General features: G+C 24.7%; 2 protein-coding genes across 2 annotated transcripts; both read left to right on the top strand.

Moving 5' to 3' along the window:
- Positions 1–608: 608 nt before the first annotated feature.
- Positions 609–3,361, top strand: LOC145965546 (odorant receptor 10-like). The gene is made up of 5 exons (XM_083089202.1): positions 609–970; positions 1,480–1,860; positions 2,491–2,692; positions 2,962–3,117; positions 3,317–3,361. Exons 1-5 carry the CDS (start codon positions 609–611, stop codon positions 3,359–3,361), a joined length of 1,146 nt encoding a protein of 381 aa, XP_082945328.1.
- A 2,412-nt stretch (positions 3,362–5,773) lies between these two features.
- Positions 5,774–17,280, top strand: LOC145965623 (uncharacterized). The gene is made up of 16 exons (XM_083089286.1): positions 5,774–6,135; positions 6,524–6,904; positions 7,415–7,616; positions 7,920–8,075; positions 8,295–8,335; positions 10,670–11,056; positions 11,492–11,872; positions 12,017–12,218; positions 12,455–12,610; positions 12,804–12,844; positions 13,771–13,777; positions 13,917–14,278; positions 14,823–15,203; positions 15,697–15,898; positions 16,656–16,811; positions 17,004–17,280. Exons 1-16 carry the CDS (start codon positions 5,774–5,776, stop codon positions 17,046–17,048), a joined length of 3,462 nt encoding a protein of 1,153 aa, XP_082945412.1. The 3' UTR covers positions 17,049–17,280.
- The last annotated feature ends 159 nt before the right edge of the window (positions 17,281–17,439 follow it).

Here is a 17,439-nt window from a genome sequence, read left to right as displayed (position 1 = left end):
TGTTTCACTGGTAATTGTGTAAATGTAAGAAATAATACCCCGACAAAGAATATATTAGCTAAGCGTTTAATATTTCTTTTTTTTCACATACTTATACTTAAAAATATCTCTTATTATATTAGAACGAGGTGCATTTGATTTTCGATTCATGATAACATTATATTATATTTATATGTTAAAGTAAAATGAAAATAAAATTAAATAGAAGAAGATTAGAAAAAAATCCTATGTATATTCTTGTAATATATACTCTTGTTGTTTCGATAGTAAAAAAAGGAAATGCCCTAAAACTAAATGAAATTTGTTACATTACAAATACTATACATACATTACAAATATTTATTTCATTATTGATAATAATCTGAACTCATATTATGAAACGATAAAAATAATCGATTGATTTTGTAATAATAAATTTATTCCTTATAATCAATATGTTAGCAAATAAAATCATGGTTTGAAATCAATATGTATTGTCTATCTTTCGGACATTTACTTTTGCAATGATTAATTATTATGATACGAAATTAAGATGATAAGTAATGTTGCAATAATTTTCCAGATGTTACATATATAGGACAATACTACGCTCTGTTTTAATCATAAAGATGCAAATACTTTCTCTAAATTTTCTAATATATACTGTCGTTGGTATATGGCGACCTATCGACTGGTCATCGAATGTTGCTAAACTGCTGTATAATGCATTTACCTTTATTGTGCTGGTCTTAGAATACTTTTTAATATTAACTCAATTTATGGACATCGCTTTTGTTGTCGATAATATCGATGATTTTATCACTAATACTGTAATGTTCCTTAGTATTGTTGGTGTGTGTTGTAAAGCGACCATCGTTATAATACGTCGAAATTCAATTATTAGCCTGGTGCATATATTATTGAAGACACCATATAAACCTCGCGATGAAGACGAAATGGCAATACAAATGAAATATGATAAGTTTATAAAGTGAGTACCATTAAATATCTTATACACAATCAAATATTATTAATTTATACTTTAAGATATTTGTCAAAAAATTTATTTTTTAAAATAATTTATTATTTCAATAATTTATTATTTTAATAATTTATTAATTTAATAATTTAAAATAATTTATTTTTCCTAATTAGCATTGCGACAGTTGTCCTTTGTGGCAAAAGTCATTTGCTAACTGTTGATAAATTTTGTTAATTATATTTTATCTGTTTGTGTTTATATATAAATTCCAAGTTAAGTAAATATTTTTAAAAGTAAAAAAAATAAGAATTATTTTAATTTTACCTAACTTTGTAAAATAAGATAAGAGTTATTGTATTGGAAATTCATATTATGAGTCTCTGCAAAAAACTAAAACTATAAAAAATTTTTATATTTTGTGTAAAAGAGAATATAGTTAAGTGCATAATATATATATATATATATATATATATATATATATATATATATATATAATCTCAACTTATATTTGTGTGCAGGTCATGCTCGATAATGTATTTACTTTTGGTGATAAGTTCCGTTACAAGCGTCACAGCAGGGTCAGTGTTAAACATAATGCAAGGTCATTTACCCTACAGAGTATGGTTGCCATACGATATTAACGTATCTCCGATTTTCTGGATTACGTCCATTCAACAGATTTTATCAGTGATTCTCGGCGCAATTATAACCGTTGGCACGGAAACTTTAATTTTTGGATTATTTTTGCAAACTTGTGCCCAGTTTGAAATTTTTGAAAATCGTCTTAACAAATTAATGATTAACAAAATAGCTAGTTATCTGAATCATTTACCTGCTTCACCAAATAATGAAAAAGTAACAATATCGAAGTACATACATCATCATCTCTGCATTTACAAGTCAGTTACATGAGAATCAGTTGTTTTATAAACGCTCACACGCATGATCTATTAATTATCTGTTTAGATATATGTATCAATATGTTGTGTGTATGCTGTAATTGTTATATCTATAAATTATAATTATAAATTGTTTATAGTTATAATGATAATTAATATTCGAAATGAAAAATTGTAAAGAATTAGAAAATAATATCTCCATTTCTTAAGAATTAATTGTTATTAAGAAATCTTAAAAAGAAAATATTTTTGAATTATAAGAATTAAAGAATCTTAATACATTTATTACTTACTGATAAATAAATTAAAAAATCATGATATAAGCATATGTATACAAGAAAATATTTTTGAGAGAATAATTACATTAGACATGTTCTGCCAAATTAACTTAATTTTTAAAATAAATCAAGTGTTAATATATTATTTATTAGTAAGTAACAAATGTATTAAGGTTCTTTTAATTCTTATAATTGTGCGAACTGTGCAAAACATGCGATATTATATATATTATTAAAATTATTTCGATAATATGGAATGTCGAGGTCTAATATAACAGATAATATTATAATATTATAACAGATAATATAACAGATAATATAACAGATAATATAACAGATAATATTATTACAGATTCGCTAAGACAATAAACATCATATTCAATCAAATATTCTTCGTTCAATTTTTTGGCAGTATATTATTACTATGTACAAGTGTATATTATGTCTCAACGCATATGATGGAATCCAGAAGTGCAACTATGATAATTTACACCTTTAGTTTGTTTGTACAAATCTATTTTCTTTGTTGGTCTGGAAATGAAGTTATACTTAAAGTATGTAACTTTTCGTATAATGTTTCATATAATGTCGTAAAATGTTTAGTAAAAAGCTATACCAAATAAATTACCAAAAAATTTACCGAACGAAGTATGTGACAAAGATGTAAAAATACATTAAGTATGTACATTAAGTATATGGAGAAATATATAAAGAATATATACATATGAAGCACATAAATTATATAAATGTGTGCACATATAAATACAAAGTCATTAAATTAATTAATTACTATTGTTTATTGTTATATTTCTGTTATTGTCAGAGTATGAATGTAGGAGATGCGATATATCACACAGAATGGCCTTTATTATCAATAAGCGATAAGAAGGAACTTCTGATGATCATGATGCGTAGCACAATTCCTGTTAAGTTTACGAGTAGTTTTTTGATAACTTTATCTCTTCAATCTTTCAGTAATGTAAGTACTATAATATATTTGCATATATACATATATAACATATATACATTTGTATATATATAAACTAATTGCTTGATATATTGAAAAAAACATGTATAACATCAGCAAAGATATTTGATGTGTAGTTAGAACACAATCGAAATTTACACATAAATTGTATAATCTTTTATATTAATTTTTCCTATAATTACTATTTCAGATTTTGAAAACATCATATTCTGCATTTAATATATTACAAAAGTGAAATATATGTAGTCGATGTTACATTTTAATATCATAATAATATTGCAGTATTTTTGATAATATTGTAATATTTTCTTGATAAATTAATAATTAAAGATTTTAAAGTATCCGTCAATCGATTTATTTCAATCTTAATATTTTTCCTTATTTTACGACAAACTGTTGATATTTATTCTTGAAAACAGAAATACAGGCAAGAAAAAAAATTTACAAAGCAGATACCATATATAAAAAATTATGCAGGATTGCAGATCGCAAATATCTAAAGATATTTATTATATGTACAAATACACATACACACATACATACACTGAATGTAAATACATCACCGCAAAGCAATGCAATAATTTTCTGATGTCTAAAGGATAATAATTTTGATTTAAACATTATTTAAAAAAGAAAATATAACTTTCAGCATTCTTCAGTATTCTTCGGCATCTTTATTATACTTAACAAGTAGATGTATAGCTATTTAACTTGGGAATTTAAATGATATATGTATGTATATTTTATCCCTCTCGACGTTTTGTACTTTATTGTATTTAAGTCAAATATGCACAATTATAATTTTCCATTCTTTTGCTGCTGATGACATAAAAATATTTCATTCAATGAGATTATGATAATATGTTTGATTACAAAGAAAACCATCTATTTTTATTTGCAATGTTTTATACTGCTTGAATATACATAATCAGAGAGAGTCTTCTAATTTTTTCCTCAGGTAAATACTTAAATAGTTAACTTAGACTTCATTTAAATATATCACAATTTATTTTTTTCACTACATTATTTGCATTCTTATGCCATAAAGTCAAGTTTTATAGAAAATACTGTTTCATGCATTCACTTACTACTGATGATGAAAATGTATGAATATTTTATTCAACGGGAATATGACAATATGTCTTATTGTAAAGAATGATATTCGATGATTGCAAGTAAAACGATTTTCACAATTATAGTAGTATTCTCATGAGAAGAAAATAACGTGTGCTATGGAGATGCTATTAATATAAATTACATTGATGGCAAAAAGGATTAAGAAATTCAAGCAAGTAGAATTATAAGCAGTCTGTCTTAAGTCGTGCTCGATTATACTTGAAATTTATTTTGAAAATAATAGAATAAGTTGTATTTTTTCATGATAATATGGATTATGAGAAATTCTATTCTGTTACACTGGCAGTTGTGTAAAATGTAAGAAATAATATCCCGACAAAGCATATATTAGTTAAGTATTTATTAATATTTCTTTTTCTTTACACATTTAGATTATAAATATTTCTTATTACATCATAGCGAAGTAACATTTGACTTTTGATTCACGATATGTAATATAATGTTATATTCGATTTATGTTAAAATAAAATAAAAATAAAATTTAATAGAAGAAGATTAGAAAAAAAACTTAGTGTGCAACTTCGATAATAAAAAAAGAAAATAATTAAAGTCAAATGAAATGTTATAATGAATTGTTATTAAAGACAAATGAATTGTTATAAATATTTATTTTTTTATTGATTATTTCAATATAATGATTATAATTATCATATTACTGATTTCGCGAAATGGTAAAAATAATCGTTTAATTTTATAATAATTAATTTGTTTCTTATAATCGACATGTCAGCAAATAAAATCATTTGAAATTAATATACTACTATATTAATATATATATTACTTTTTGAAATATATATTTATCAAATATTACAAAAATTTCTTCTATTATTCTTTTTTTATTAAAAACTGATCTTACATTTAATTTTCATTAATTATAACTTATGTACTCATTAATTATACCTATCTTTTAATATGTGATATTTGTGTGTATATTGCATTCATTTCTTTTTAGATCAAATTTACTATTGAAAAAGATTTACGTAGCGTATTGAAACGTATTTGAAATTTTTTAATAATAAATGTTAGTGTTTTGTAGGTTTGTATCATGATTGAAATATATATATATATATATATATATATATATATATATATATATGATTAGTGATAAATATATATCATATTTGTATTCTTTTTCTTTGTTTTTCTTCCTCTTTTAATTTCACTCTCTATTTATCAATTTGTCTATCTTTCTTGGTAACATTTTTGCCTTTATCGTAAAATTTGTCGAAGTCGAATACGATGCTAAATATGGGATCGGATAATATTTACAAAATTATTTTTCATTATTTTTTTTTATGAAGTAGTATATTAAAATTAATATTATTATTTTAAATTATTTATTAATATTATATTAAAATTAATGTTTTTGAGTTGTATTGTTTCAGAATTACTCTTTTGTAATGATTAATTAATATAATTAAAATGATAAGTGTCCCTAAAATATTTTTCCAGATGTTCTATGAATTGATGTTATAAAAGTGCTATACTCTATTTTTTTGTAATTATAAGGATGCAAATATTTTCTCTAAATTTTTTAATATATACCATTGGTGGTATTTGGCAGCCTATCGACTGGTCATCGAATGTCGCTAAGCTATTGTATAATACATTTACCTTTATTGTATTAGTTTTGGAATACTTTTTAATGCTAACCCAATTCATGGATATCGTTCTTGTTGTCGACAATATCGATGATTTTGCCACCAATACTTTAATGTTCTTGACTATTGTTGCTGTTTGTTGTAAAGCGACCGTTGTAGTAGTACGTCGAAATTCAATTATTAGTCTAGTACAAATATTATTAAAAGCACCATATAAATATCAAGACGAAGACGAAATGGCAATACAAATGAAATATGATAAGTTTATCAAGTAAGTACCATTAAATATTTTATACACAGTAAATCATTGATAATCTATAACTTAAGATATTTATGCAATAATTTAATTTTCTCAATTAACATTGCGACAGTCGTCCTTTGTGACAAAAGTCGTTTACAAACTCTTAATAAATCTTCTTAATGTTGTCTGTTTGAGTTTTTATACAATTTTTAAATTTTCAAATATTCTATATAAAAAATAAGAATTGTCTTAATTTTGCATGTTAACTACATATTAACGTAAAATAAAATAAAATTTATTGTATTAAAAATTCATTATTAGTTTTTGCAAATACTAAAATTATAAGAACATTTTTATTTTGCCGTAGAATATATTTAAATTTATAAAGTATGATCTCTTAATTCACATTTGTGTACAGGTCCAGCTCGATAAAATATTCACTTTTAGTAGCAAGTTCCTTTACGGGCGTTACAATAGGATCAGTGTTAAATATAATGCAAGGTCATTTACCTTATAGAGTATGGTTACCATACGATACTAACGCATCTCCAATTTTCTGGTTTATATCCATTCAACAGATCGTATCTATATTTTTTGCCTCACTTATAAATGTTGGCACGGAAACCCTAGTTTTTGGATTAATTTTACAAACATGCGCCCAATTTGAAATTCTCGAAAGTCGTCTTCGTAAATTAATGACTAATAAAACAGCTAGTTATTTGAATCATTTACCTGCATCGTCAAAAATTAGAAAAGTACCAATATCGGAATACATACATCATCACCTCTGCATTTACAAGTCAGTTAAAATTCTTTTATAAATACACGCTTGTATACCTTATTATTTATCTTATTAGATTATATATCTGTTGTACTTATAAATTGTTATTACAAATTGTTTGTTATAACAATTATCAATATTCCTAATGAAAAATTGTAAAGAATTAGAAAGTGACGCCTCTACATTTCTTTGGAATTAATTGACATAAATTATTGAATGATTTATTTGAATTAATAAGGGAGCTTGAAAAGAGAACTTCGAATAATTAATCTATTTCAAATTAATTTAACTTTTAAAATATATCAATATACATACATACATATATATACACACACACACACACACACACACACACACACACACACACACACACTATCACACAATATACACATATGATTATTTATTATTATATTTTATAATAAATAATAATATTTATAATAAATAATAAATGCTAAGATTATATTACTGATTGTTAAAATTGTCCTGATCATATGGAATGTCGAAAATTAATACATAACATTATTACAGATTCGCTAAAACAATAAACATGATATTTAACCAGGTATTTTTCATTCAATTTTTTGGCAGCATATTAATATTATGTACAAGTGTGTATTATGTATCAACGCATATGATGGAATCCGAAAGTGCAACTCTAATAGTTTATACTTTTGGTATGTTTGTACAAATTTACTTATTTTGCTGGTCCGGAAACGAAGTCATACTTAAGGTATATGACATATCAAATATTGTAAAATGTTTACTTCAAAAAAATATACTGAATAAGTTACCGAAAAATCTAATAACTGAATGAATACCGAATAAAATATTTTATAAAAATATCGAAAATTCGTACTTGTAGCAACATAAAATATATAAATATGAAAAAAGAATATAATTTTTTTGTATATAAATAGGTGTGTACACATTTAAATATAAAGTCATTAAATTAAATAAAAATCAATGTAGAATCATTAAATTAAATAAATGTTAGATTGCTAGTTTTATTATTACATTTCTATTATATTATCAGAGTATGAATTTAGGAGATGCAATATATCATACAGAATGGTTTTTATTATCAATCAGCGACAAGAAGGAACTCATGATGATCATGATGCGTAGCACAATTCCTGTTAAATTTACCAGTAGTTTTTTGATAACTTTATCTCTTCAGTCTTTCAGTAGCGTAAGTACTATATTATATTTGTGTGTGTGTGTGTGTATATATGTATACATACATACATACATACATATATATATATATATATATATATATATATATATATATATATATATAACATCAGGAGGAATATTTGACGCGTAATGTTAGAACATGATCGAAATTTTTAAAAAGTGATGTATGTATAATCTTTAACATTAATTTGCTCTATAATTATTCTTTCAGATCTTGAAAACATCATATTCTGCATTTAATTTATTACAAAAGTAATATATGTAGTCAATGATGCATTTAAATATCTTAATAATATTGCAATATTTTTGATAATATTGTAATATTTTCTCGATAAACTAATAACTAAAGATCTTAGCAATATCCGTCTATCCATTTATTTCAATCTTAACAGTTTCCTTTATTTTATATAGCAAATTGCTATTTACTCTTAAGAATAAAAATATAAGTAAGAAGGAAATACACACAAAACAGCGATATAATATATAAAAGATTACGCAAGATTGGAAAATACAAATATCTAAAGATATTGATGTGTCGATATACATGCACACATATGTACATACATTGTAAATACGTAACCATAAAATATTGCAATAGTTTTATCTGATATATAAACGACAATAATTTTGATTTAATCATTATTTTTAAAAAAGAAAAATTTAATTTTTCCAATACCGTCTGCCATATTCTGTTAGTATACCAGGATTAATATATATTCTTCCGGTATATCCTCATTATATTTAGCAAGTAGATACACGTATAAGCGTTTAACTTGGGAAATGATATATTTAAATGTGTGATATTTAAATAAATTATATGTAATACATTTTATCTTTTTTTCATTTTATATTTTTACGTAATTAAGTTAAATTTGTGCAAAAATATAATGTTCCATTCACTTGTCATCGACGTCATAAAAATGTACAAATATTTCATTCGATGATAATATGTTTAATTGCAAAGAACAGCAGCCTCGGATCGTTGCAAATATATAGCAACTGTGACGGTTTCAATATTTTTATAAACAGAAAATAATATAGATTATAATAAACGATTTTATATCGGATTGCTAATTATTATAATTGACAATATTAGGTCTAAAGTCGAAGCAAGCTAATAAAAAATCATGCGTAATTTCCTGCATGCTCGACTACATATTGAGTTGAATTTTATTAGCGAATTTTTGATAGCGAAAATAAGGTATCTTTGTGTCTCTTTTCAAAGCAAAGAAATACGTGACTAATATTTATATTTTTTCATATTGCATTTACATATGTCATATGTTGCATTAAAGTCTAATAAATTAAAATTTTCCTTTATGAAGTGACTTATATACAGTATTATAAAGATGCAAATATATATTTTCTCTTAATTCTCTACTGTATTGATGGTATATGAAGTCTTTCGAATGATCGTCGAATGGCGCTAGTTGTATAACATATTTACCTTTATTGTAGCGTACTATCATAAAATATAAGTTTTGTAGGAAAGATGATTTCATGCACTCAGTTACTGGCGATGACATGAAAATGTATGAATATTTTATTCAATGGGAATATGACAATATGCTTTACTGTAAAGAACGACATTCCTCGATCGTTGCAAGTAAAATGATTTTCATAATTATAGTAGTATTCTCATGAGCAGAAAATAAGATACGTGCGCCATAGCTAATCGAATAGCTAATAATTACGTTAATGACAAAAAGGGTTGAGAAATTCAAGCAAGTAGAACTACATGCAGTCTATTTCAAGAAGTGCTCGACTATACTTGAGGTTTAATTATTTTGAAAATATTAGAATAAGTTGTATTGTAGTAATATAAATTGTGAAATATTATATTCTATTCCATTGGAAGTTGTGTAAAATGTAAGAAATAATATTATGGCAAAGCATATATAATTATTAATATTGCTTTTTCTTTACATGTTCGTATTTAGAAATATTGCTTTTTACAGCGAAATATTTGATTTTCGATTCATAATAATATTATACTTAATTTATGTGTTAAAATGAAATGAAAATAAAATTAAACAGAAGAAGATTGGAAAAAATCTTCGTATACAATTTCGATGGTAAAAAAGGAAAATATTCTAAAATATTACAACTAATATTATATATATATATATATATATATATATATATATATATATATATATATTATTAGTGATAAATATATATCATATTCATGTTTTCTTTCTCTGTTTATTTTTTTTAATTATCTTCACACATTTGTATATTTATCTATTTATTTATTTATTAACATATTTCTATCTATGTATCTATTTATTTATCAGTACATTCTATCTATTTATGCTCTAAGTAATATTTTGGTTTCTGTCGTAAAAATTTGTTAAAGTTAAATAGCCATACATTTATAATGCTAAATATGAGTTCCGAGAAGAAGGATGACATTCATAAAATTTATATTCTATGAAATAGATTCTATTGTAGTAGACTCTATTAAAATTAATTTTTTGAGTTGTATCATTTTCAGATTATTTATTTCTGCAATGATTCATTAATATATTTTAAATGATATCTCGCAGTGTCGTAAAAATATTTTTCTAGATGTTATATGTATAGAAAAGTGCTATTTGTAATTGTAAAGATGCAAATACTTTCCCTAAATTTTTTTATGTATACCATCGCCGGTATATGGCGGCCTATCGATTGGTCATCGAACGCTGCTAAGCTGCTGTATAATGCATTTACGTTTATTGTACTAATTTTGGAATACTTTTTAATGTTAACCCAATTTATGGACATCGTTCTTGTTGTCGATAATATTGATGATTTTGCAACTAATACTCTAATGTTCCTGACTATTGTTGCTGTTTGTTGTAAAGCGACTGTCATTGTATTACGTCGGAATTCAATCATTAGATTGGTGCAAAAATTATTGAAGGCACCATATAAACCTCGAGACGAAGACGAAATAGCCATACAAATGAAATGTGATAAGTTTATCAAGTGAGTACTACTAGATCTTTTATACATAGTAAAATAATTTTTTTAATAATCCACTAATTAAAAAGTTTGTTCAATAATTTAATTTTTCAATTCAATGAGCATTGCGACTGTCCTTTGTAGTAAAAGTCTTTTGCGAACTTTTGATAAATTTTGCTAATTTTGTATATGTTTAAATTTATATATAATTTTCAAATTATTGTAAATAATCTATATAAAATTTTTTAAAAAGTTTTCTAATTTCTAAAAAATTTTTCACTCTAAAAAATATTCTAAAAATTACTTTAAAATTTCATTACGCTTTATAATGTAAAATAAAATAAGTTATTGTATTAAAAATTCATTATGAGTTTTTGCAAATACTACCAGAAAATATTAGTTGCCGTAAGAATATTTAAAATATTTAAATATATAATTTCAACTTATATTTGTGTGCAGGTCATGCTCGATAAAATATATACTTTTGGTGACAAGTTCCCTTACAGGCGTCACAGTAGGGTCAGTGTTACAAGTAATGCAAGGTCATTTACCTTTTAGAGTATGGTTGCCATACGATACTAACGTATCTCTGATATTCTGGATTATATCCATTCAGCAAATTGTATCCGCGATTTTTGGGGCGATCATAAATGTCGGTACAGAAACCTTAATTTTCGGATTGTCTCTGCAAACTTGCGCCCAATTTGAAATTTACGAAATTCGTCTTCGCAAATTAGTGACTAGCAAAATAACTAATTATTTGAATCATTTACCTACTTCGTCAAGTATTGCAAAAGTAGCAATATCGACATATATACATCATCACCTCTGCATTTACAAGTCAGTTACATAAGAATCAGTTCCTTTATGCACATTCGCACGCACGTAAAATTATGCGCGAGCTGTGCAAAAAATACAATATTATATATAATGTTAAGATTGCCCTGATATGGAATATCAAGAACTAATATAATATTATTACAGATTTGCTAAAACAATAAATATTATATTCAACCAAATACTTTTTATTCAATTTTGTGGCAGTATATTGATATTATGTACAAGTGTATATTATGTCTCAACGCATATGATGGAATCCGAAAGTGCAACTCTAATAGTTTATACTTTTGGTATGTTTGTACAAATTTATGTTATTTGCTGGTCTGGAAACGAAGTTATGCTTAAGGTAATTTTTCGTATATTTTAAAATATTTAATTAAAAAATATATACTTAACCCAATAATATTTGTAAATAAATATTTAGCAAAAAATTCAAAAATACATACTTGTCGAAATATATGAAAAATATATAAATATAAAGAAAATAAAATATATAAATGTATATTACATATAAATATGAAATCATTAAATTAAATAAATGCTATTGTTAGATTTATTATTATATTTCTATTATATTGTCAGAGTATGAGTGTAGGAGATGCGATATATCATATGGATTGGCCTTTATTGTCAACCAGCGAGAAGAAGGAACTTTTGATAATTATGATGCGTAGCACAATTCCTGTTAAATTTACCAGTAGTTTCTTGATAACTTTATCTCTCCAGTCTTTCAGTAGCGTAAGTAAACTATGCTATATTTGTTTATATATATAACACAATAATCACTTGATATATTAGAAAAATGTATGTAATAATGTATATAATATGTAATCAACAAAGATGTTTGAAACATAACGTACTAAAACATATTTGAAATTTTTAATAAATATCTAATCCTTTACATTAATCTTTCCCGTAATTACTGTTACAGCTCTTGAGAATATCATATTCTGCATTTAACGTATTACAAAAGTGAAATACATGTAGTCGATGATGTATTTAAATATTGTAATATTGTAGTTGTTTTTGATTAATTAATAACTGAAAAGTTCTTAAAATTCTTAAAGTTTTCGTCTATCTATTTATTTCAATCTTTTTATCTTTCTTATTTAATAAAGCAAACTGCCGATATTTATTTTTGAGAATAGAAATAATCGGGTCAGAACCAAGTATATAAAGTAACAATATTATATATAAAAAGTTACACAGGATTGCAAGATGCAAATATCTAAAAATGTTTATGACATGCGTACACACACATTGTAATGTAAATTAGAACAATGCAATATATATATATATAATTTTATCTGATTATAAAAGACAATAATTTAAAATATTATTTAAAAAAGAAAAATGTCACTTTTCCAATATCGTTTGCGATACTCTGTGAATATACGAAATTTGGTATATAATCCTCTGGCATTTTGATTATATTTAACAAGTAGATGTATAAGCATTTAGCTTGCAAAATTTTTTAAATGTATAATATACGTACATTTTATTTCTTTCGTTGTTTTGTACTTTTTATGTAATAAAGTCAGGTCTATGCAGAAATGTAATTTTCCACTCGGTTGCTGCCGATAACATGGAAATATATAAATATTTCATTCGATGAGATTGTGACAATATGTTTGATTGCAAAGAACAGTAACCCTCAATCGTTGCAAGTAAAACAACTGTGACGATTGTAATATTCATGTAAGCAGAAAATAACATACAACGTAATACGACTATATGTTGCTAATTACTGTAATTGACGGTATTAGGGTCTAAAGTCGAGGCAAGTAGATAAAATCGTATGTAGTCTCCCGCTAGGTATACTCGACTACACATAGTTGAAGTTTAATTATCTTCTCGATTGTGAAATAAGTATGTTTGTGCCTCTATTTTGTGCAAAGCGAAAAAGTGCGTGACTAATATTTATACTGTGTTCTCATATTTATAATTATATCTGTGTCATATGTTGTATTAAAATCTAATAAGTTACAGTTAAATCTCTCTTTTATAAAAGTTAAGTTTTATAAGTTTTTATGATATTATAAAAATGCAAATACTTTCTTTAAATTTTTTAATATATACCATTGGTGGTGTTTGGCAGCCTATCGAGTGGTCATCGAATGGCGCTAAACTATTGTATAATGCATTTACCTTTATTGTATTAGTCTTGGAATATTTTTTAACATTAACCCAATTCATGGACATTGTTCTTGTTGTCGATAATATCGATGATTTCGTTGCCAATTCTTTAATGTTCGTGAGTATGATTTGTGTTTGTTGTAAAGCGACTATCATCGTAATACGTCGAAGTGCAATTGTCAACTTAATACAAGTATTGTGTAACAAACCATGTAAACCGCAAAACAAGGATGAAGAAACAATACAAACAAAATTTGACGAGTTTATCAGGTAAATATAATTATCTTACTGATTCATTTTCAGTTTTATTATTCATATTATAATTCATATTGTATTAATGATTTGTCACTTGAAAGACGTGCAATAATTTAATTCTCGTTTAAAATAGTTAAATCTCTATTTTCTTCTTTTATAAAATAAATTGTTTACAAAAATGCAAATATGTTTCCTAATTTTTTAATGTATCAACATATACAAGTTAAATATAGTAGTACATACCATTTCTGGATATTCATGATCCTAATCAGCAATTATCATTCTTATCGACTCCCTGAGACTCCACTGCTTTTTGTTGTAATAACCCTTTGCCATGTTTAAGAGTGTAACTATAAAAATTGCATTAAATTAATAATTTGTGAAGAAAGAACATACACTATTTTATAAAAAAAGAAATATTTCGTTTTTTACAAAAACAGATTAAAGATATTATATGAATAAAATAGTTTAATAATTTAAAACTGTATCGCGCTTTGTCTTTTTATTTCTCACAGAGAATAATACTTAAAGAATTTATATAATCTCAATTTGTGTGCAGGTCAAGGTCGATAAAGTATTCACTTTTAGTAGTGATTTCCTTTACAGGCGTCACAATAGGATCAGTGTTAAATGTAATGCAAGGTCATTTACCATGTAGAATATGGTTACCATATGATATTAACGCATCTTCACTTTTCTGGTTTATATCCATTCAACAGATCGTATCTATATTTTTTGCCTCACTTATAAATGTTGGCACGGAAACCCTAGTTTTTGGATTAATTTTACAAACATGCGCCCAATTTGAAATTTTTGAAAGTCGTCTTCGCAAATTAGTAGCTAGAAAAACAACTAAATGTCTCAAATATTCGTCTATTCCGTCAGATAATGAAAGACTGATAATATCGCAACACATACATCATCATCTCAGCATTTACAAGTTAGTTACATAAAAGTTAGTTCTAATGTTATATATATTTAACATGTCCTATTATATTACTTTTTTATTATATTTTTAAATATAATAAGTTTTTAAATATATGTTAATTTGTTTCATATCTATATAAATAGCTGTTCACAACAATGATAATTAATATTTATGATAAAAAAATATTTATATTTAAAATATATAATTAATGCATTAATTAGAAGGTGATTGTTAGAAATTCAAAAAAAAAGAAGCTTCTAAATCGATAATCAGTTATTCTCTATTGAAATTCTTTGCTTTAAAAAAAATCAGGTTTTAGAATTATGCAAATTTTGTTTCAAAAAGTAAAAAATGCTAAAATATGTTCTCCCTCAATATATTCTTAGAAAATTATAATATAAATAATATAAGTTATATATGAAATATCGTATGTAAAATGATTGGCCGTTATTATACTCTCTCTTTTTTCTTTTTGATACTTTAATATATATTACTGTGATTACAGATATGCCAAAATGGTAAACATTATATTCAATCAGGTGCTCTTTATTCAATTTTGCGGCAGTATATTAGTATTATGTACTTGTGTATATTATCTATCAGCACATATTACGGAATTCGAAAGTGCTACTTTGGTAATTTACACTATCTGCATGTTTATACAAATTTACATTTATTGCTGGTCTGGAAACGAAGTTATACTTAAGGTAAGTAATTGTTTTGTATTCTACAATTTATTCTAACAGGTATATACATATTTTAAGATTATATATGTAATCTTTGCAATCTTTTGCATCCATATGCAATAAAAAACAATTATAATTTTGAAAAATTTACATGTCAAAATACTGTTGTAATGTCAAGATTTGAATGTCTATAATCGATTAACATCATTCGCTCTCAGAACGATTTCTATTATCCCATCACGCGATAATAAAGGACGTTATAAATGCTAAATTGTTATTATATATTATATAACTTGGATACATATATATAACTAAAATCGATAGAATAATATTGAGCCCAACTATTTCGAACGATTAGACATGAATCATGTAATAAAAATCAATAGAGCATCGAGGGTGTGAATAAAGTATTTCTCTCGGACACACACCTGATTACAGAGCAAAAATATTGATATAAAACTCCGAGTTATATAATCGAAATATTTGCGGTATAGAGAAATTTGTTTATCAAATTTTAGATTTGCAATTGATTAATAGTCAATTAACAATTTTTAATTTACGATTAATTTTTCTAGAAAATATATTGCCTACTGCGTAAATTTAATTATTTAATATATGCATATATATATATATATATATATATATATATATATATATATATATATAAGCGTGTAGAAATATTTTCAAAATATATAGAGATATATTTTCAATATACATAGAACTATTAATAAATGATATTATCCCGAAATAATTATTTTATTTTTGTTATTTAACGTAGAGTAAAAATGTAGGAGATGCGGTATATCACATGGACTGGCCTCTGTTATCAGTTAGCGAAAAGAAGGATCTACTGATAATTATGATACGCAGTACAATCCCTATAAAATTTACTAGCAGTTTCTTGATAACTTTATCTCTCCAATCTTATAGCAACGTTAGTGTCTCTATTATTTATATTCGAAGTAAAAGAAATGCTTGATATATTTGAAAATATAATTAAATAAATTAAGAATATTTTGAAACATTTACATACATGTGGATAGATGTAATCTACGAAAACACAGGTTTAGAATCCTCAAATTTAGCAAATGTTACAATCTCTTATATTTCCTTCAATTTTTTTCAGATCTTGAAAACTTCATACTCAGTATTTAATTTGTTGCAGTCGTAGATGCAAGTAATCGAAAATGCGTAGTATATTGTAGCTTCTGTAGCAAGTCGCTGACTGCAAATATTAAAATTTCTTTGACGATATATCTTTATTTCAATCGTATATATATATTTTTTTTGTTAACGCGCGCGCGATTTTTAAAAATATCGGCGCCTTCGATATTTAAAATTATCATCTCCATTTACCTTCTATATTTTAAATAGTGAAATTTGTCGATTTAATTTACTTCGAGTTTACCGCCTAATAATCGAGATTAAAAATTATTTACTCAATAAAACACAACAATAATATGATATACATTAAAATATATAAATATGCATTTAACTGATGAAAAATTTTTTAACTGATGAAAAACTCATGCTAATCAATGTACTTGCCAAATGTATTTTTC

Source organism: Camponotus vicinus, unplaced genomic scaffold, assembly GCF_025532165.1.
Source record: "Camponotus vicinus isolate PSW18456_S1 unplaced genomic scaffold, iyCamVici1.0 SCAF_14, whole genome shotgun sequence".
Classification (NCBI taxonomy): domain Eukaryota; kingdom Metazoa; phylum Arthropoda; class Insecta; order Hymenoptera; family Formicidae; genus Camponotus; species Camponotus vicinus.
The sequence above is the reverse complement of the archived record's forward strand: the minus strand, read 5'-3'. Positions and strand labels throughout refer to the sequence as shown.